This window comes from Cajanus cajan, chromosome 2, assembly GCF_000230855.2.
Source record: "Cajanus cajan strain Asha chromosome 2, NIPB_CcT2T_4, whole genome shotgun sequence".
Classification (NCBI taxonomy): Eukaryota; Viridiplantae; Streptophyta; class Magnoliopsida; order Fabales; family Fabaceae; genus Cajanus; species Cajanus cajan.
In genome coordinates, this window is record NC_138518.1 from 44382690 (window position 1) to 44405013 (window position 22324).

General features: G+C 37.2%; 1 protein-coding gene across 3 annotated transcripts; it reads left to right on the top strand.

Annotated features, from left to right (window-relative positions):
* Window positions 1–19274: 19274 nt before the first annotated feature.
* LOC109790507 (E3 ubiquitin-protein ligase RZF1) lies at window positions 19275–21886 on the top strand. 3 transcript variants are annotated; one of them, XM_083068250.1, is made up of 3 exons: window positions 19275–19471; window positions 19801–19838; window positions 20685–21886. In XM_083068250.1, exon 3 carries the CDS (start codon window positions 20709–20711, stop codon window positions 21618–21620), a length of 912 nt encoding a protein of 303 aa, XP_082924376.1. In that variant the 5' UTR covers window positions 19275–19471; window positions 19801–19838; window positions 20685–20708; the 3' UTR covers window positions 21621–21886. The 3 variants fall into 3 exon arrangements, with proteins under 3 accessions (XP_082924376.1, XP_082924375.1, XP_029125514.1); XM_083068249.1 differs by lacking the exon at window positions 19801–19838 and having other exon boundaries at window positions 19276–19471; window positions 20652–21886; XM_029269681.2 differs by lacking the exon at window positions 19801–19838 and having other exon boundaries at window positions 19277–19471.
* Window positions 21887–22324: the final 438 nt, after the last annotated feature.

Consider the following 22324-nt stretch of genomic DNA (forward strand, 5'->3'; position numbering starts at 1 on the left):
TATTTTTTCAGCAAGCCTCTCCAGGCTCAATTATTCTGTACAAACTGAGGAGTATTGTTTGTATCCTTGCCTTTTTCGTTTTCGGATTTTGTTGACTGCTGTCATACACAAGCAATTTTCTATTTTTTCTATTTTATGCAATTGCCTCATGATAAGGTCTTTGAATGTGCAACTAATGTGTGTGATGCACAAATGCAAGTTTTATTATTTAATGTTTTTAGAAAAATGAATGGCTCTCCCTATCCTCCTTTTCTTGGAGGAATCTCTGTCATCGACGTGAGGGAATATTTTTGTGAGCTTTTTATGCAGGAGATTATGGATTTTATAGGAACCCCTCCAATTTTCTTTATTGACCGATTATTAAGGAATTTCATACAATTTTTTAGAAATACCAATTTAGAGGCATAATCACATGGTCAAGAGAGAAAAGAAATGAATAGATATTTTATTAATATTCACAAGTGTTTTTACAGAAAGATATACAGAAGGAATTTCTGAAGAATGGCTGGCCAGGGTAGGCTATATACATTTTTGGCTTAAACAATTATATCTGTAATTGTTGCTCTTCCCGTTCCCCTAATCGCTTCGGGTGAGATGCATGGGCCAGGAGTGTAGATGCTGCAAGACGCTCTTGCTTCTAGAAGATAATCACTTGAACCGCCTTTCGGTTTTCGATTCAAGTGACCGTTGCTTGTTTTGCTTTTACATCTTATTCTTTTGCCCCTAACTTTTGCCTAGGACATATCCTAGCGGGGATAATTTTGCCTTTGTTTTGCCTAGTACCCTTGTACTGGCGGGCTTTTTGTTTTGCCCTAACTTTTGCCTAGGACGCCCTTTTTGGGTTTTCATCCTAGCGGGCCTATGCAAGCAACGTCTTCAAGCATAGTACTTCTTTACCTCGTCAGTGTTGACTGGGTATCGAAGTTCTTTTCCATCCATGTCTGTGAGGATCAATGCTCCTCCTGAGAAGGCTCGTTTTTCCACGTATGGTCCTCCGTGATTTGGGGCATACTTTCCGATTTTGTCCTTTTGAGTTGGTAGCAATTTCTTCATTACCAACTCTCCCTCATGGTAGACTCGAGGGTGGACTTTCTTGTCAAAAGCCTTTTTGGTCTTCCTCTGATAGGCTTGACCATGGCATATGGTGTTCAGCCATTTTCTTCAATGAGGTTCAATTGGTCATACCGGCTTTGAACCCATTCTACCTCGGAAAGTTTTGCTTCCATAATTACCCTTAGAGAAGGTATCTTGACTTCGACGGGTAGAACTGTCTCCATCCCATAGACGAGGGAGAATGGAGTAGCTCCTGTAGATGTGCGTACTGAAGTCCTATAACCATGAAGAGCGAAGGGTAACATCTCGTGCCAGTCTTTAAATGAGGCAACCATCATTTGCCCTATTTTCTTGATGTTCTTATTGGTTGCCTCGACTGCCCCATTCATCTTTGGCCGATATGGGGAAGAGTTATGGTGTTGGATCTTGAATTCTTAGCACAATTCTTCCACCATTTTGTTGTTCAGATTAGATCCATTATCAGTGATGATTTATTTCTCCATGCTTCCACTAGATTATTCTAAAATCTTTTGGGACAAGAGAGAAGAGAAAGGAAAGATATTTTTGTTCTGAAGTTTGTGTTTTAGAGGGGATTTATTTTTCAAAAATGATTTTTGTAAGAATGGATGGCCAAGGTAGGCTTATGTGTTTAGGCTTGTTTGATTAAACACTTATGAAGTTAAAAAGTCGTGTTGTGATTTGACAACTTGGATAGCTTCGCTTGAACCTTTCTTTTTGAATTCGGTTCATGGTACCATCATGGATTTATTTTGTTTTTTGATTGTCCTTATTTTTGCCTAAAACACCTTTTCGTGGTATTTTAGCGGACTTTTGTTTTTGCTCATTATTTTGTAACCCTAATTTTTGCCTAGGTCACCCCTTCGTGGGATTCCTAGCGGGTTCTTTGCTCTTATTTTTGCGCAGTCCCCTTTTTGGGTTTCCTGCCGAGCTTCTTTTATTTTGAAGGATTTATTTTTATCCATGATGGCACTTGTCAAGGCCAAGGGAAGGTGCTCCAAGTTGTCACACACACCTCCACATGAAAATGATGTGGGTTTATTATTATTAAGATGATTTTAGCCTCATTCATGTTTATTCAAGCAGGGTTAAAAATGATGCGGTTTAGAATTTTATTATAAGCAAGAAAAGAAGCAATGAAGAATGATTTTATTATAATCATAGCGGAAACATGTGTCCTTATTTCATCATTGATATGGGTCCCAATGTTGACCTCTTATATCTTTTGGCCATGCCCCAAATTCACAGTCTCTAATTTCTCTTGACGAGCAATCTTTGCAGATCCGGAGAAATGGTCTCCTCATTACTGTCCAACTCAACCCATTTATCCTCAACTTTTGGATCCCGGTCAGAGCGAACAATTACAGACACAATTATTTTATTGGTTCTGTTTAGGTTTAGAATTATTAATGTTAATGGGGAAAGAGAGAAAAGAACAAAAGAGAGAATGATATGTGAAAAATGCCTCTTTATTGATATGTATTAAAACTGTACAAAAACCCTTATTTACATGAAAAGGTTCTCATGATCTCGGGTACTGATCATGAGTCCCTAAAAGAAAAATATGGAGGGGCTCTATTGTGGCTTGCTTTTCTCTCTACTCCTGCTTCGACAGAGGATTCTTGCTCACGTCGGGCGCTGTTGAATCAAAAGTGATCCACCCTGCATCGATAAGATCTTGGACCTTATTTTTGAGAGCTCTACATTTCTCCGTTGAATGCCCCGATGCCCCCGAATGGTATAGACATTTGTCTTGCGGTTTGTACCAATAGGGATGAGGTGGATCAACCTTCTTTAGTGGAACGTAAGCTAGAAGACGTGCTTCCACTAGCTTCGGCAGGAGGTCGCTATATGTGGTCGGAAGTTTATCAAACTTCTTCACAGGGTTGTATTGCGACTTTCCTGACTTCGAAGTGGAAGAAGATGAAGAAATATTTACGGCATTGACTCCTCCCTCCTTCTTCTTCCCGTAGGTCTTCTTGGCTTCAAATGATTGGGAAAGCCCAGCTAGCTTCCCACTTCTCAGCCCTTGTTCCACTCTTTCGCCAATAGTGATGATGTCCCAGAAGAGTGTTGTCGTGTTCCCTATCATCTTGTCATAATAGGGACCGGTCAACGAGTTTATGAATAGGGACACCGTCTCCTTATCCGACAGCGGGGGCTCTATTTGTGCCGCCAACTCCCTCCATCGTTGGGCGTACGCCTTGAAGGATTCATCATTTGTCTTACTCAAGGCTTGAAGATCGGACCTATCGGGTGTTAGGTCGATGTTATATTTATAGCGCTTGAGAAAGGCGTCGGCCAACTGCCTCCATGTGCACACTTGACTTCCATCCAGCTACATATACCAATTGAGTGCGGTGTCAGCCAAGCTCTCTTGGAAGCAATGGATCAAGAGCTTTTCATTGGTAGCATATGCAGCCATTTTTTGGCAATACATGGTGAGATGACTTTTGGGGCAAGTCGATCCCACATATTTTGGGAAATCGGGCACTTTGAATTTGGGAGGGAATTGGATGTCCCTCACCAAGCACTTGTCGGCGGCATCTTTGATGTCAAAATCATGCCCCTCCATAGCCCTTAGCCGATCCTCAAGAGCATGGAATTGTTCCTTTGAAACCTCGGGCTCTTTAATCATGATCCCCGCCCCGAGGGGTACAGCTCGTGGAGGTTCTTCCTCATGTTCCTCCTCCTCATGATGATGGGACTCATGGTCACTGTGGTGAGACCCATGTGCATTATGGTGATGCATGAATTCCATCATTTGCGTCATTTGTTCTTTGAGCTGTGAGAGCTCGGCTGTAAGCTTCTTATTTTGGTCCTCCAGCGCTTCCATCTTCTTGATTTTCTGCGCGCGTGTGAGGACAGAGAGATGACCAGCCACTTTCTAAAAATGAATATTTAATCTAATTAATTTATGGAATGAATACGCTCTTGACATGAGCTTGATAACCCTCCATTTTTAAGGCGCTGCCTTTTTAAAACAGAGTGTTACTACCCTCCTTGACTTATGATCTTTTCTCAACGGAGAATCTCGATAATTATGGGTCTCTTTTACTCATGTCAAGAGGTATTGGTGAACCTAGAATGCATGGTTTATGAGGATGCATGATATCTTTATTGGTAATGATGCACATGCTCCTCACTTTTATTATATTTTCACACATGGTCTTTCCTCTCATGTCATGGTTTTTTCATGCATGGGGATTATTCTTTAGACCTTATCACGAGGTTATTTATTAATGCACAAACAATTGCACATAAGCATTTACACAAACAATTCACTCATCCACGAACAGTCACGAGCGAATCACGAGGTAGGGGTATCCTGCAGAAAGGTGCATATTCAAGGTAGGTTCTAACTGTTCTCACCAGTCCAAGGCCCCCAAGGTGCCCCCATTATAGGGACCCAATTCCTCTCATCGTAGGTCGATGGAAAGCTCCAACGCACCGTCGGACTCAAGTTCATGGTTATCACCTTGAGTGATGTTTTCCGACAACGGTCTACGGGCACCTATAGACCCATTCGACAACCGGCCGTACTAACATCCACTCCCTATGGTTAATCACTCATGCCCCCGGGTATAGAGGGAACTGTTGTGTGCAAAGGTTTGTGCGCAGTTTTTATTTCAAACAATTGCGTAAATTTAAAAATACAACAGTTATTAAAGCCAAATAGATAAACATGTTATCATACAAGTGAGGGGTAATAAAGTAATTTTAACTATTATTTGTTAAAAATAGTTTGTCACTAAATGGGACTGACTCTCGAGGCTTCCCCAGTGGAGTCGCCATCTGTCGCCACCGGCCCGAAACGGGCTTTCGGCATTCGCGAAGGATGGTTGGACTCTTTTATTTGTTTAAAAAATATGGATTGCTAGAATGACTTATTCTCAAACTGAGACCTTGTCAAACGAGCAATTTTATTAAAAGGCTCACCAATCCATGTTAATCCCAAGCGGGACCCTCCATGGATTAGTGGTTTTCGTAGTAAAAGGGTTCGTGGAGTCGCCACCAATGTTTTACTCAAAACATTGGAAAAAGGGATAAGGCAATTGATTTTATAAATCAACTTCGGCCATTACAACCAGAGTTGGGTAAGGGAGTCGGTTACGCGTGGGGAAGGTGTTAGCACCCCACAACGCCCCTTTCGGGTTCCCTATGACAGATTATTTCTAAAAATAATAGTACAAAATTACTAAATTACCCCTATTTATTCTAAGCAATTATAAATTAACTATCTACATGATGACAGTTTAATATGCACACAAAAAGCAGTAAAAGAAGGGATTTTTAGAAAAGAAACCTCTTGAAGCGTGCTTTTTATATATCAAGTAAAACTGGGAAGCTTTTTGGCGTTCCCTCGCTCTACAAGCCCGCTCACTCCTTCCTAAAAAATAATTTTTGACTTGGAAATCCGATGGATTTCCCTTCGACTTAGTTCGAGACTCAAGCAAAATGCTCAGAACTCAAAAACTTCGTCGGATCAACTCTCCGAGTGATTTCTAGGCAGAGCACTGCTCAAAAAAACCCAGAATACTCAAGAAGAGGGTTAAAACTCAGTGTGAAAGTGTCAAATGACGTCAAATTGATGTCATATTTATAGGAATGAGGCGCAGTACGGCCCCTGGGGTCAATACGGGCGTATTGAAGTTTTTGAACTTCAATACGGCCGTATTGAATTCAGTACGGCCGTATTGAAGTTCAAAGACTTCAATACGGGCGTACTGAGTTCGCCGCGGCCGTATTGCAGTTAAAAATACTCAATACGGCCGTAGTGATCCTTTGGGAGGCCGTATTGAGCTTCATTCCTCCCACTTTTCTTATTTTTGCTATCCTAAGACCTCTAGACCTACAGAGAACCCTCCTAGGGCCTTCCAGGAGTCCTTCTGGCTGATCTTCCTTCAGTCTTTGAGAGCCTTCTAGCTTTATTTCCGACCCGGACAATTTTAGGGGTCTACACTTGTGCAGAGTGTCTCGCAGTCTGCATTAATTCTAGGGTAAAGGATATGTCTTTTCAATTTAAACCCCAAATGACGTTTTGTTATTTTTATTTAAATAAAGTTAATTCTTTAAATGTGGAGAATGTTTGTCTCCAACTATCCTTAACAGATTCATTCGTCTACTAATAAGGATCATTAATTGGGAATGTGATAGACTGGATTTTCAAACGCAAGGACCGAATATTTAGACGCATGGGAAGTCACCTAAACTATTCATCAGACTAAGATTCTCAAACGTAGTAATTTCTTACTGCATTCTAAGGAGTATTCAAGAGCTGAAGTTTCGTCAGGCTTGTTTTTAGGTTGTATTTCAAATGAAACTAAAGCAGTAATTATATCAATATTCTAATGTATTAACATAATCAACACTTACATCATTTAGAGTATATTTTAATGGGATAAAGAAGTTGATACCTACTCCGCTAGTTTGATTTGCCTTTTCTTTGTCTACTTTGGTAATCCTTTGTTCTTCCATGGATCGTTGTATTCCCCTGCATTGTTAGATGCTCAACCCAAGGGGTCAAGCTCTGATACCAATTGAAGTTAGACATGAAACACATAGAAGGGGGGTTGAATATGTGTGGATGTACGAAGGAGTTTTAAAAACATTTTCATAAGAGTAATATTCTTCATCCAATGCACTTTTAAATACCAGAAGGTTATGCAGAATTTGCTTCACACAAGGGCACTGCGTTTGAAAGATTTATCTTTGCAGAGGAAAATAGTTTGTATAATAATAATTAAAGTTCTTGCATTTTTCTTTTCAAGATAGTTTCATTTAAATATAAGCAGCAGGTAAAACTTTTCAGTGTAATATATTTGTTAACAAAATTTGTGTCTTCGTCTGAAAAATGGTTTTAATAAAGAATAGACAGTAGACAAAGTTTTTAACATGATTTTTCAGTTAAGAAGAGTTTGTGTCTGAAATATGAATAAAACAATGCAATCATTTTTATACTAGTTCGCTCAACTGAGCTATGTTCAGTCTCCTTCAACTGAAGGGTTCCATTAAATTTGCAATTAAGTACAAAAGTATTGTCGACCACTTCTAGCTCGTTGACTTCACTCATCAACGCTAGTATCTTCTTATCAGCCACTTCAGGCTAGCATTGAGTATTATGGACCACCCAGGTCAGAACCACTCCTGGTCCAAGTATTCTCAACCATTCCAGGCCTTGAGTATTCTAGACTTTAGACACCCAATTTCATTCGGGAGGCACACAAACAAGAAAATGGACCTACATCATGAAGGAAAAGAGCTCCTGAAGCAGGCAAACAACAAGACAGGATATCAGAAGGCCTAAAGGTCAAATAAGGTTGTTTTAGTAGCCCGGAACGGGTCGTTCCGAACCTCGGAACGGGTCGTTCCAATATCAGAACAAGTCATTCCAACGTGACTAAAATAACTAAAAATCGAATACCGGAACGGGCCATTCCAATACCAGAACGGGCTGGTCCAAACAAGGCAAATTTGGAACGGGCCGTTCTGGAAAGGACAAATATGTGTTAATTTCTACTATAGAACGGGCCGTTCCGTTTTCAAAACGGGCCGTTCCAGGGTGCGTAATCTAAACATAACGTTCAAATCTGGAACGGGCCGTTCCGAATCCAGAACGGGTCATTCCGGCCCACATCTGATCCCTATAAATTGAAGCCTTGGGCACAGTTCTCCGGGGGGCCAGAGAAATTTCAAATAAGACTCCTTTGAGCACCTATTGTATTTTTGAGATTTGTGTCACATCTCTTTTTTCTCTCTCCTTCTTATTGTATTTCTTAAGATCTGTGTGGCGACCTTTTTCATATTTGAAGATTCAATAGAGCTCGTTCAAGAGGTATTTTAATCAATCTTTTTATCTCTATTTTATTTTGTTATCTTTGATAAATATTGTTATATTAAAAGCAATCATGTAGACATTTTTGAGTTAATTGTATAATTTAAATTTCAAGCATGTAAATAAATACATTAATAAAGGGGATTAAATATTTAAATTATTAATTCTCATCACGTTAACTTCATCATAGGGTACCGATTGAGGGCGCTGTAGGGGTGCTTAATACCTTCCCTACACGTAACCGAGCCCCGAACCCAATTCTGGTTATCAAGGCCATTATTGGATTTTTAAAAAATCTTTTCTTTTTCCAATGTTTTGAGTAAAATATTTGTGGCGACTCCATGAACTCATTTTTCAAAACCATTAATTAAGGATTAGTCTGGTGTCCGAGCATTCCTTAATTAATGAGATCTTTAAAAGGATGTCTAAATCATATGTCACGAGATCGAAAATTTTCGGGTTGCGACAGATGGCGACTCCACTGGAGAAGTTTTAAGAGGGTCAAGCCCAAATAAATGATGAATTTAATAAAATATGAATAATAATTTGAGTATTTTTCCCCTTTACTTTGTTTGTTTATTTGCTTGACTTTTAATATTTGTTTGCCTGTTTGAATTCTGCACTTGTTAGAATACAAATTGTACACAAAACCTTTGCACACAACAGTTCCCCCTACACCCGGGGGCATGAGGGTATTAAACATAGGGAGTGGTTGACGTACGACCGGCCCAAGTTTGGCCTTGGAGCCTGGGAGCCTTGTCGGAAATCACACTCAAGGTGATAACCGGTTACTCTAGCCCGAAATACTACGACAGACCTTATAGTTTGCCAGGTGACGGCGACAGAGATACTGGGTCCCTATAATGGGGGCACCTTGGGAGCCTTGAGAAACATGAGATTAGAACCATCCTATACAATGCACTTTTCTTGACCGGGACCACAGACCAAGGATTTGAACACGATCGTTCGTGGGTGTACGTTGATTGAGCATGTGTGTGTGCATTTGTTTGTATTATTTTGTTCTAATAAGATGGATTGGAATTTTAAAATAAACAAACAGATAATAAAAATAATAAAAAATAATGATAAAATTTTATACCCCTTTTGTGCATTCTTAGGTCAGCATTCCATTAACATCATATAGGTAGTTTCTTTTTTGTAAAAAAAAATCAATAAAAGAAATCTCATCTTTACCATGCATCATTCCCCTTTAGATAATAGAAACATGATAAAGATTAGGCAAAAAAAAATGACATGCATTCTAGATTAGCTCATTAATTTCATTCATTTTATTTTATTAGCTAAGAAGGATTAGGTTGCAGTACGTATAGAAAGTTAAGAAAAGTGAATGCTCTGATATACGGCAGTATCTGTGCTATAAAGAAAAACCCAAATCAATTTCTTAAAAAATACTATGGTTGGGCCCTTGTTTCGATATGTTTGTTGAAGTAAGTCTTCTTAGAATCTAATATAGATTCTCACTAATACTGTCGAAATCTATTTGAGCATTTACAAATAAACAAATCAATGAGACTGATATTTATTATTCTCAACTTTGTCTACATTCTGCATTACATTCATCCCTCCTTGTAAAAGAATAAATGAGAATAAAAAGGGAAATTAACCTATGTACGTTAATCCAAAGTAATGGAAAGTAAGTCATGCATAAAGACTTTAGGGTAAAGAACTCCACAATCATTAAGACGTCAAATCTTGCCCCAGAGAGGATAAAGTCGTGTCGTACAACTGTGAAATCCAAGCGAAATAGGAGAAATGACTATGAATGGATGAATCCACACTCCTAACGAGATGCAAGCTAATAAAGGGAACCCGAGGAGGACGAATCCCTCAAACACTAAGGCAAAGTGAATAGAGCTTTCTCAAAAGGTGATTTCAACAAGAGATAAGCATTGCTTGTTAAGAAGTTGCTAGAATGAAAACCCGCAAAGGGCGTTCTAGGCAACAACAAAAAAACACAAAAAAGGGGGCAATGTTTGTTCGAGCTGAAAATCAATAGACAGCTTAAATGTTCCTCTTGAGAAGCAAGACTCCATGAAAAGCTCTATCATCACTTCTACTCAGGAAAGTCTCAGGATATGGGTTGACAACACCTTCACGAGAGAAGAAGCCAAAGGACCTCCCTCTAGACGAGATCTTCTAAAGTGCAACATCCAAGCAAGTGGAGGACTAGCTCTATAGTCAGATGACCTAGGCCTCTCTAAGGGGCAACCTCCTTCTACTTCTCTGTGTATGAATCACGAACTTGGGGCATGCCCGGGCCTTCGAACTACATTAAATGGGCACGTGTAGATTAAAAATTCTATTTTAATGTCATACATTTTTCTACTTCGTTTCTCTTCTCCCTCTTATCTACTCTAAGCTTCGTCAGCAAACCTTAAATGAACAAGTACATTTGAAATAAGGACGTCATTAGAAACAATGGCTTAATACGCAATAAAAAAAAACACATAAAGATCAAGCAAATTGGGCATGACTTGTGGATAAAGGTCCAAATGAAATCAGTGCAAGGGGCATCCCCCTTCAATGAAGGAATGAAAAATGATCACAAATGCTGCAAAGAAAAAAGCCTGGTAGGAAACCCACTAAGGGGGCTGCGCAAAAATTAAGGCAAGGACCGCTAGGAGATCCACAAACAAAAAGGGTAGCCTAGGCAAAAGTGAGGATCAAAGAAAAAAAATGTCCGCTAGGGAACACATCTCAAGTAACCTAGGCAAAAGTTAGGACAAAGCAGCATCCCGAGCTGAAAACCGAAAGGCGGCTCGATAAGATCATTTAATCAATATGCAATCCCAAGTCATCGCTTAACTTTGAAGGAAATAATAAGCTAACGCGGAAAATGATTTTCTCACTTTGAATGTGCTTGTTCATCAGCCTAAACCATTAGCCTACCTCGGCCAGCCATTCTTCTATAAACCATTTTTGAAAAAAAATCATTTCTACCAAAGCTTTTACAAAATATATATATATATATATATATATATATATATATATATATATATATCCTCTTCCTCTTTTTCCTCTTGACCTATATGGCATTAAGATAAATTTGAGAGATACACGGAGTATGCACAGTGAACACTCACAAGGAGAAGATGGAGGTGTCCTAGAACAGAGTCTAGGCACACCTAATCTAAGGGCTAATATATCATATCCGGAACGAGCGAGAGGGCTGAACTACACAAACCTCAGGTTCAAAAAAGCAACACTAAATTCGACACGACTAAAAGGCTAACAATCCATGTCATTAATCAATGCACATAGATTAATTTCTTGAAAGTAAAATCAATCTGCATTTAAGCATTAGCATAGAGGCATCATTGCATAGCATGCATAGGGCACAAGTGTGCACAAAAGGGTATAACTTCACTTTACAAAAAAATAAAAATAAAAATAAAATAAATATAATAAAAAAATCCAATCCATTCTTGTCTTGCATTTTCATGTGCATCCATGCATCCATACTCACCATGGGGCATCCGTCAACAATCAAACAATCACTCATCAATAAATCAAAAGGACTCCGTAACAAGCGCCTGGAGAGGCATCACAATACTTACACGACAGGGGCAGCACCAGAATTCTCGTCACCCATCCACTTTGCCCACCAACACAGGGGCACATCAAACATCTCCTGCCCATCCACCTAGGGGCAGTCTTTCATCCCACAACACCAACAAGAAAATCCAAAAAGGAAACACAAATTCCAATTGACAACATTTGAAAAAAAGACAAAAGCAGCCCAAATTAGAGGCATCACGACACACCTCCTGCCCAACATCCTTGGGGAAATATCTACCAAAATTCAAGCAAACCAATGAGGGCACCGACAGTTTCCTCAAAATACAACAAAGGTCTGGAGAGACTGTACTCGCCTCCTAATTAGGTATACGACAAAGTCGTGAAGGAAAGGTCTGGAGAGACTGTATTCGCATCCCAATCCGGTATACGAAAAGGCCATGAGGGAAAGGTCTGGAGAGACTGTACTCGCATCCCAATCCGGTATACGACAAAGCCGTGAGGGAAAGGTTTGGAGAAACTGTACTCGCATCCCAATCCGGTATACGACAAAGCCGTGAGGGAAATGTCTGGAGAGACTGTACTCGCATCCCAATCCGGTATATGACAAAGCCGTGAGCGAAAGGTCTGGAGAGACTGTACTCACCTCCCAATCCGGTATACGACAAAGTCGTGAGGGAAATGTCTGGAGAGACTGTACTCGCCTCCCAATCCAGTATACGACAAATCCGTGAGGGAAAGGTCTGGAGAGACTGTACTCGCATCCCAATCCGGTATACGACAAAGCCGTGAGGGAAAGGTCTAGAGAGACTGTACTCACCTCCCAATCCGGTATACGACAAAGCCGTGAGGGAAAGGTCTGGAGAGACTGTAGTCACCTCCCAATCCGGTATACGACAAAGCCGTGAGGGAAGTTGAGCTACAAAAATACTCCCTCTTCAACAAAGCTACAAATAAAAGAACACACTATCACAAGAGAAACAATGAAGCATCTACTTGAAAATCGAAGATTAGGTGGACAGTTGTCAGCCTTGCTACACAATAGAGTATGCAACCAACACTCAACTGCTCTAAAAGGCAAGGACACGAGCAAATACACCTATCCAAAAGAAGGAACGTAGAAGCGCCAACACCAAGGAGACGAGGAGAAGACCTGGACGAAATGTCTACGTCTTTACTTGCCTTTGGAAAAGCAACACATAGCTACTCCAAAGGACAAGTAAAGAGGGGCAGCTGTAGACACCCAATTTCGTCCGGGAGGCACACAAACAAGAAAATGGACCTACATCATGAAGGAAAGGAGCTCTCGAAGCAGGCAAACAACAAGACAGGATATCATAAGGCCTAAAGGTCAAATAAGGTTGTTTTAGTAGCCCGGAACGGGATGTTCCTGAATCGGAACGGGATGTTCCTGAATCGGAACGGGTCGTTCCGAACCTCAGAACGGGTCGTTCCAATATCAGAACGGGTCGTTCCAACGTGACTAAAACAACTAAAAATCCAATACCGGAATGGGCCGTTCCAATACCAGAACGGGCCGTTCCAAACAAGTCAAATTTGGAACGGGTTGTTCTGGAAAGGACAAATATGTGTTAATTTCTACTATGGAACGGGCCGTTCCAGGGTGCGAATCTGAACATAACGTTCGAATTCGAAATGGTCCGTTCCGAATCCAGAACGGGCCGTTCCAACCCACATCTGATCCCTATAAATTGAAGTCTCGGGCACAGTTCTCTGGGGGGCCAGAGAAATTTTGAATAAGACTCCTTTGAGCACTAAAATTCTCTACCTCTCTCCCTTCTATTGTATTTCTTGAGATTTATATCGCATCTCTTTTTTCTCTCTCCTTCCTATTGTATATCTTAAGATCTGTGAGGCATATTGTAGTGTGAAAGGTCGCCACAAAGCACCTTTTTCATATTTGAAGATTCAATAGAGCTCGTTCAAGAGGTATTTTAATCAATCTTCTTCTCTCTATTTTATTTTGTTATCTTTGATAAATATTGTTATATTAAAAGAAATCATGTAGACATTTTTGAGTTAATTGTATAATTTAAATTTCAAGCATGTAAATAAATATATTAATAAAGGGGATTAAATATTTAAATTATTAATTCTCATCACGTTAACTTCATCATAGGGTACCGATTGAGGGCGCTGTAGGGGTGCTTAATACCTTCCTTACACGTAACCGACCCCCGAACCCAATTCTGGTTATCAAGGTCATTATTGGATTTTTAAAAAATCTTTTCTTTTTCCAATGTTTTGAGTAAAATATTGGTGGCGACTCCATGAACTCATTTTTCAAAACCATTAATTAAGAATTAGTCTGGTGTCCGAGCATTCCTTAATTAATGAGATCTTTAAAAGGATGTCTAAACCATATGTCGCGAGATCGGAAATTTTTGGGTTGCGACATAGACCATCTCGGTCACGGCCATTCCTGGTCACGAGTATTCTCAACCACTCCTGGTTGGCTAGCTTCACTCACTATCTCTAGTATTCTTAAACCACTTCTGGTTCCCCAAGTATTTTCGACCACTCTTGGCCGGCCAGCTTCACTCACCAGCGCTAGTATATTCTTATAAGTCACTTCTTGCTAGTAGTGAGTATTATGGACCACCCAGGTCAAAATCACTCCTGGTCCAAGTATTCTCTACCTCTCTAGGCCCGCCAGCTTCACTCACCAGCACTAATATTCTTTAATCAGCCTCTTTAGGCTTGCAGTGAGTATTCTTTGACCAGGCCCTCCGGGCTTTACAAGTATTCTTTCCCTAGCCTTTTCAGGTTTTACAATGTTAGATGTATAATTAGGTTTGAGTATTTGGGTTACTCTCACAGAGAGGATACATATATGATCTACACTCTCTAAGGTTTCACTAACTTAGTCCTATAGAGATTTTGAGTGTATGGGTTACTCTTTACAAAGAGGATACATAAGATTACAACACTCACTAAGGTCTCATTCCTAAGATACATTTGGAACACCTTAGACTATAGAGATGAATACAATGATACAATGTATGTTTGACTATGAGGAGTCGATCTTTGATTTCTCTATTTTCTTTTGGGCTTGATATTACTTTTTGTGCTTAATGCTTAGAGCCCAAGGCAATTCTTATAGTCATTCTTTCGTTGCTCCTTGCCAACCTTTTCGGTTTGAGGTTATTGCATACTTATAGGCCTGTAAAATTTGGTCGTTGCATATGTCCGTTGAAGCTGATAAAGTCGTTCATGATTAGTTTGATCCTTTTATTTGATGCACTTGATCTTGCATTAAATGTTGCTTCCTGTTTATGAACAATGCGTATACTGTTCTGAATCTGCAGATTCTGACTTTCACAAAATCCTAGGGATTAGCTACAGAGACGTTATCTTTATCAGAAAGGTAGGTGTCCTTTGACATTTTGTGCTTACTTTTCTTCTTTCTTCTTTTCTTCTCACAATTTTGATGACTTCGTGTGTTCTCCTGTGAGTGTGGATGATATTCAAATTGTCCTTTGAAACTTGATTCCTCAGGTGGTTGCGTGGCAACTTTCGTCTGCATCTGGTAGTTTATATGTAGCTCAAGCTTTGACCTTTGTCTGAGAATTTGTTATTAACGTATTGACTCTTCCTTTCGTCTGGTTAACTTGTATATGGTCAGACTTTCATTAACTTTGACCAACCTTCGTTTGAGTCTTTATGTTTCGCTTGACACGCTTTTTTCTTGTTCTTCATCTTACCTGTTCTTATATTTTTCTGAAACACTAACATACTTGTTAGAGATAACAACATGTATTATATTTGTCTCACTCAAAATCTTGTTAGGAGTTTCTTTGTCTGACTTAACAAAGGTGACTCTCATAGTTAATCAATTTCGTATATATCAATTATGGACATAAGATAATGCCTGGCATGATCGTAGTTTGAGAGCCTCTAGAAGAATCTCACCGACATGACTCTTTCAACACCTAAAGAATTTCGCAACAAGGAGCCCTTGGAACTCCTATGCCCGACTTGACCAAGCTTAAACCTAATGTCAATGTTGTGAACATTCTATGGCTCCCACATCTTGTATGTGTTACACTCTATTTTTCATAAAATAAGTACAAGTATTTAATTAATATTTTTGGTATTTTTTTTAGTTAATAGAGGTGTGTTGATATTTATTTTAATTATTTGACATGTTTTAGAATATTATATAAGATGTGTTTAATTAAATATTTTATTTAATTAAATAAGAGGAAGAGATTTGTAACTATGATTAATATGTTTAAACTGGAGGGTTATAGAGGAATTAATATTATAAAAGGAGCGATTCTAAACAATTTTCTTTTTAAGCTCCTTCATTTTATGTTTTTCACATACACGTTTCATTTTATGCTTAGAGTTCAAAGAATAGAAATAGGAAGGAAATCGCCCTGAGACCATGCACCCGTCTTCTCCTGCTTACTAAGGTAAGGGGGAGTGAAAAACCTCATTTTGGGTGTGAGTTTGCATGTTGGGTAGCATAATTGCTCCCTAATCCTCTCTTTGTTAATTTTCTATGAATAAGGGGTTTTCCCCAATTGTGCTATTTTTCTTCTATTATTTTTCTTGTAGATGACTAATGACATTAATTCTTTGATTGTATGATTAATTGCTTGTTTTGGTTGATAATTATATGATAGGGGTTCCTATGGGAACCTTAAGGGAACTTGTGATAGTTGTGTGAAGATATTGATTAATATGTGTAAATTGAGTGATTTGAAATGTTAATTTCATTTTATAAAGCACTTTTACTAATTGTATGTGAGTTTATGTGTGTAATTAAATGTGGGTAACTTATAGACACCAAGACACTAAGGAGATGTGATTTTCAAGGAAGAAGATCGCGTTCTCACTTAGCGAGACCTGTTTGGTCGCTCAACAAGAAGCTCTAAGGGGCTTAGCTCGCTCAGCAAAATATTGGTTGCTTAGCAAGGAGCTCTATAGAGCTTAGCTCACTCAATGAGGTGATAGTCGCTCAACGAGATGCTCCAAGAAACTCAACTCGCTCAACAAGGTAGCATTTGCTCAACGACTATTAGATGGTTGTTTTACTATTGTGATATTGATGCTACCTTTTTACTAAGGACTATCTTATGTATTTGAGAATGTAAACAAGATATATGATGTGATATGAGGAACATGTGATATACGAAGTGAGACCATGTGTATGTTATTGCATCGAGTCTGTTTGACATGCATCATTTGCATAAAATCTGCACGAAGGAAGGCCCTTTGTGCAAAAGCTTAGAGATCAACCTTGGGGATAACTTGGTTTAGGAAGTCCTAGTCATGTCTTCGTCTGCATGGGATGTATCTTGTGTAGCTTAGCTATCCCAATCAAACTATGGTACTATGTCCTCCTAGTGAAAGTGCAAGAGGGTGTAACCCGGCATGTACTCCTAGGCTATATATCATCAGTTGGGCTAGCCTATTTTTTTTATAAACTTTTTGTATTTTATATTTTACTTGTCAACAAGTAAAAGAAAAAGACTAACGGGACATTTGGTTCATTATGAGAATTTTTTTATACTTAAGAATCATGATTCATAAAAATTATAAATCTTAGGAATCATGATTTCTAGGAGTAATTAAAATCTATTTGGTTGGTCATAAAAGTTTCTGAAAATGTTTAGCAATGTTACTTGTGAATCAAAGATTTTTACTGTATTAAATAGTAAAATAAAGATAATATGACATTTTACCAAACTAAAACTTTTCATTTAACTCGAGAATGTTAAATTCTCATCCTTTCTCATGGGAATTATTTTGTAAAAAACATAGATAAAAACTATTTTCAGGAAACAATGTTTCCTAGGAATGTTATTTTTTAATTAGTAAACCAAATGTGAGAAACTAAGTTTCCCAACCTCAAATTCTTGCGAAAGTAAAAAAAGAATCCTTGTATCAAAGGCCTCAGAGTTTAAGAGTGAGAAGTGTGTTAAAAATGGATCTCTTTAAATGTGAGACGGTCACAAAGAGTCACAACAAGCACAAAATTCATATTTATTTGGAGGAAGAAAACAAAACACACCAACACCATTTAATTTATACGAAGTAAGTTGATTTTATTTTTTGTACAATTAATTTCATTGTTATTATTACTTTTATATTTATTTATATTAATTAGTTAATTTGGTTATTTATTTTATAGGAATTTGAGAGCACAACAACTATCAATTTTAGAAAATTAAGCTTTATATGTGTTAAGAGTTGTGAAGGATCCCATCATTACGTGGTTTGAATATGTTAACTTATTAGAAATATATATATATATATATATATATATATATATATATATATATATATAAGTCATGATAAATGTACTGATCTTGTAAAGATGGGTTGTGATATGTACTAAATATTCTAATAACTAATGTAGTATTATAATTCATTCTAAGCATTTACTCTCAAATTTTGAACTAAAATAAAAGTTTTTTTTGGGAGATGAAATAGTTCAAGCTCTCTTATACACCCATAGTTGGTAACACAATTTTATAAACTAATAGATGGGATTGTTTTATAATATATAGTTTTTTTTCTCTCAATAAAAACATGTTAATATAAATAATCATACCAATAATTATCAATATTAAATTTTGAAAATACAATCAATTAGAAAAGATTAAAAAAAATAGTTTGACCCAAAATGTCTATAGTTTACATGAGATCAGACTTCAATTTAAAAGATCAAATTCAATTTAAAACTTTTTAACCCAATCTATTACAGCTAGTAGCCCACAATGAGTCAACTTGAAATAGATCGGATAGCTCACTTTACCAACTATAACCAAAGATTAAGAAAGTTAATTAAATATATATAATTTCACGATTTTACATAAAATACACACTACATTATTTTAAACCACACCTATAGTAAACAATGTTCCCGTTTATTATCTTAAGAATATTTTTGGATTAAGAATATTAAACGAAATTGACTTTATTAAAATTTGTTTATATTTTAATTCAAAACTTTTTAAAAGATTTACTTGTATAATTATATTTAGGTCTAGAGAGATTACCATGAGAAAGAAAAACAATTCTAATCCGTTTGATTTTGAGTTTGCCATAACTACTGAATTTAATAAAATTAATCTAAATTATTAAATATTTTACTTTTATATTATAAATTAGAATATATAATTTAAAGAATGTGAATCTTACTCGGCTTAGACATTTTCAATATCTTTTTCTCTTTTTTGAAAGTGTATTTACATATTATCCGTGCAATAAAACATTTTTATCACAGTTTATCTTTGTTTCTAAATTAGATTAATAATTAAAGCTAATTTTATATTATAATTTAAATATTTATTATAAATTAAAAATATATTTATAAATTAAAAATATTTATTCGTAATGAATTTTAGCCATATAAAAAGTAAATATATATCTTCTACAATACACATTAAAATACTAGTTAAAATATGTATCTAAATTAATTAACACCTATTTTTTATTTAAAATGCGAGAAATAATCTTTTAACTTTGAAACAACAAGAATTTCATATTAAACGAACGGGTCTGATAATGATGTGATCCATGTAAATCAGAAGGAACTGCTAAATATATCATAAAAATTAGATAGATAAGACAACTATATATAAATATCTTTCTAGGAAAGCCAACGTAACTTATCATTTAAGTATTCACATAGCACACTAAAATATAAATATTAATTAAAAAAAACATAATCTTTTTGTTCTGTATACTACTATGCTATGCATAAGCACGAATCCGTGTGTATAATAATGACACGTGATATATGATTAAATATAGTAAACATTCTTGGATGAGTTTAAGAAATTAAATATAGAATAGTCAAAATTCTGAACAGGTGAAAATTACAAAGAAATTTCCCTGAAATTTAGGCTCAGTGGGCAGACCCCATCAATTGTAAAGATAAACAAAGTTTTCTTCTACTTTCTCTCTCCAGCAAGCTCAGAATCTTTCGAAATATGCTTTGAGTTTTCCTTCATTGTAGTTTCTACTTTTGTTTTCACTCCTTTTTCTTTGGTAAGTCCACCATGACAAATTGACAAATTCTGGATATTTCTCCTTCTCCAGCATGGTGTGGTTTTTCTGGGATTTTAATTCTGTTTGGATTTGTTGTGGTGCTTTCTCTCTTTTGTTTCTGGCTTTGTGATGGTGATTGACGACAAGTCCTGTTTCTGTGGTTGAAGCTACCTGTTTCTTGCATGATTTTTCCTCCTTAATGAATCTATAGTTTTTTTTTTTTTTGTTGAGGGTAAAAGTTTTTATCATTTCAGTTTGTATATGTGAAATTATGGAGCTTTGTTTGTTTCCCTTTGTAATTGTTGGACTTGACCTGTTTCTTGTTTTAGGAAATTTTAGATGTGATGTCTTGCAGCCATTCAAACCGGTTAGTTAAATGATTCTAAATTGATTGTAGTTTTATGTAATTACTGTTAAATTGGTTGTAATTCCTCATGATTTGGTTACAAGAGATAGTTCAGTCGTTGACTATATAGTTGACTTCCTGTGTTCATTGTAAGACTTTGTTTATAATTTCCTTTTTGCTTTGGCAGTTATTTATTTTCTACTTTGAAATTTGTTGTCATCTGCCTGAATCCGCTCAAATGCTTTGTTTACAAGTATACTTCAATGGGGAATATCTTTTATTTGCATTTGTTGTTCATATTGTTTTCTTTGTGAGTCATGTTTTATGGAATCTCTTGTCAAAAAGCATTTATTGTGGTCCAGAATAACAAGAGTAAAGTTAGGGGTTAAAAGAGTTCTGATTTTATGTTGGTCCGTTTGCTTTTTCTAAATAGTTGGAGTTCTGTTATTCCTATCCCTCTGAGTCTCAGATTTACCATGTTGCTCGATTTAAGGATAATTTATTAAGGGTCTGTTTAAATACACTTTCCCATAAGTACTTATAAGAGAAGAAAGTAAGAAAAACAAAATGGAATAAGATTTTTCATAAGCTAAAATTAACATATCAGAAGCAAATTTGCATAAGTTCTCTTATATTAGCTTATCAAAAAGCTTCCTTTTTAACTTATGCATAAGTTAATTGTAACTTATGGCGAAGCTTACTTTATTTCTTTCTATTTTCTTTCTTGTAAGTGCTTATAAGACTTGTTAGCAGTTTACTTTTGTTGTCCATTTTGTGACCCATGTTTTTACTTCATTTGTGTCTGTTATTACTGAAGCTCTATACTTAGTGCAGAAGCAAAGTGAACATCTGGTGTATCTTTTTCAGTTTAAATTTCTAGCAAAAGAGAGAATGTCAGGTGGAGCAACATACTGGTGTTACACATGCAGGCAACCAATCTGGCTCACAGGGAGGGATGTGATTTGCCCTTACTGCAGTGAAGGCTTTGTGCAAGAACTTAACGAGAGGCGAAGAGTTGCACGCGAACATGGCCACTCATCACAGTTGGAAGAGTTTCATCAAATGCCTGACATTATGGATGCTATACAAGCTGTTATGGAGCAAAGAGGTTCCGAATCAAGAATTGGTGTTAGAGATGCTGTTGATAATTTCATGAGGCAGAGAATGGCTGGAAGATACACAAACTTTGATGTTAGAAGGAGGTCTGGTTCTGCCTTACTTCCTGAACAAACTTGGGGTGTCTTTAGTTCTGGTCCTTATTTGATATTTCATGGTCAAGCTCCAGGGTTCACTTTCTCTAACAGTGGCTCAAGAGGTGGTCCTAGGCGTGTTGATTTTGGTGACTACTTTTTGGGCCCTAGACTTGAAGGACTCATTGAACAACACATTACAAATGACAGGCTTGGTCCACCGCCTGCGTCACGGTCCTCAATTGATGCAATGCCAACTATTACGATCACACATGAACACCTCCAATCTGATTCACACTGTCCAGTTTGTAAAGAAAGATTTGAAGTGGGTTCTGAAGCCAGGAAAATGCCATGTAACCACATTTACCACTCAGACTGCATTGTTCCATGGTTGGTTCAGCATAACTCATGTCCTGTTTGTCGTGTTGAGCTGCCACCTCAAGGACATGCTAGTTCCCGGGGTAGTCGAATTTGGGGACGAAGGAATGTTACTGGTAGTAATGGTGGTGACAATGATATCTCCAGGGGTAGGGAAAATAGGCAGTTGAACAATGGAAGGAGAAATCTACTGTCATTTTTGTGGCCATTCCGTTCTTCTAGTTCTAATACTTGATCAATGTGCTCTGACTGGGGAAGCTACTCTTCTATAACTCTTTTGACTCTGACCAGAACAATGGCAGAAGTTAACTCAGTTCCATTTCTTCTCCAGGAAGTGTAATTAGATGTCAAATTATGCTTGTAATTTAAATTACATGAAGAAAGTTTCTGAATATTGTGGTTTGAACTTTTATCTCATAGATACTTCATGGTAGAAGTATGTGAAAATCTTTGTAAATACAATATTTTTTTGAAGCAATTTGCGTTTGACATTTTCAGTAACTTGGAAGGTTTCACCTTGGTGAATAGGTAATTTGCATGGTGCTGTTTAGGCTGTGTTTCGGAATCAAAGAAGGAAAGGTAAGTGAAGAAACTCATAGATGAGCAGCGAATGTTAAGAAATGCACTCTTGGCATCAATTTAATAAAGCCTTGTGACATGATGAGTAGCAAATGAGACTAAGATCTTAATGACTTTTAATCTAGCAACAGCTGCAGATGTTTTAGTATGCTAACACTATGTTTGGTAAGTGGGAAGTAGGGAGGGAAGTAAAAGAAAGAGAACGGAAGTGTGTGAAAGTAAAGGATGATAGGGTGTTTGGTAAAGAGAAAGTAGAGAGGAAGTTATAATAATTAAAGTGAGATCTGTCAAAATAAACTTCCCCTTCCATGTGAGGGGAAGTGCACGAAAATTGCATTTAACATATCACATTGAGAAGGT

Excerpts from the sequence above, each read along its gene's own strand:
- LOC109790507 (XM_083068250.1), top strand. The coding sequence starts at position 20,709 with ATGTCAGGTGGAGCAACATACTGGTGTTACACATGCAGGCAACCAATC.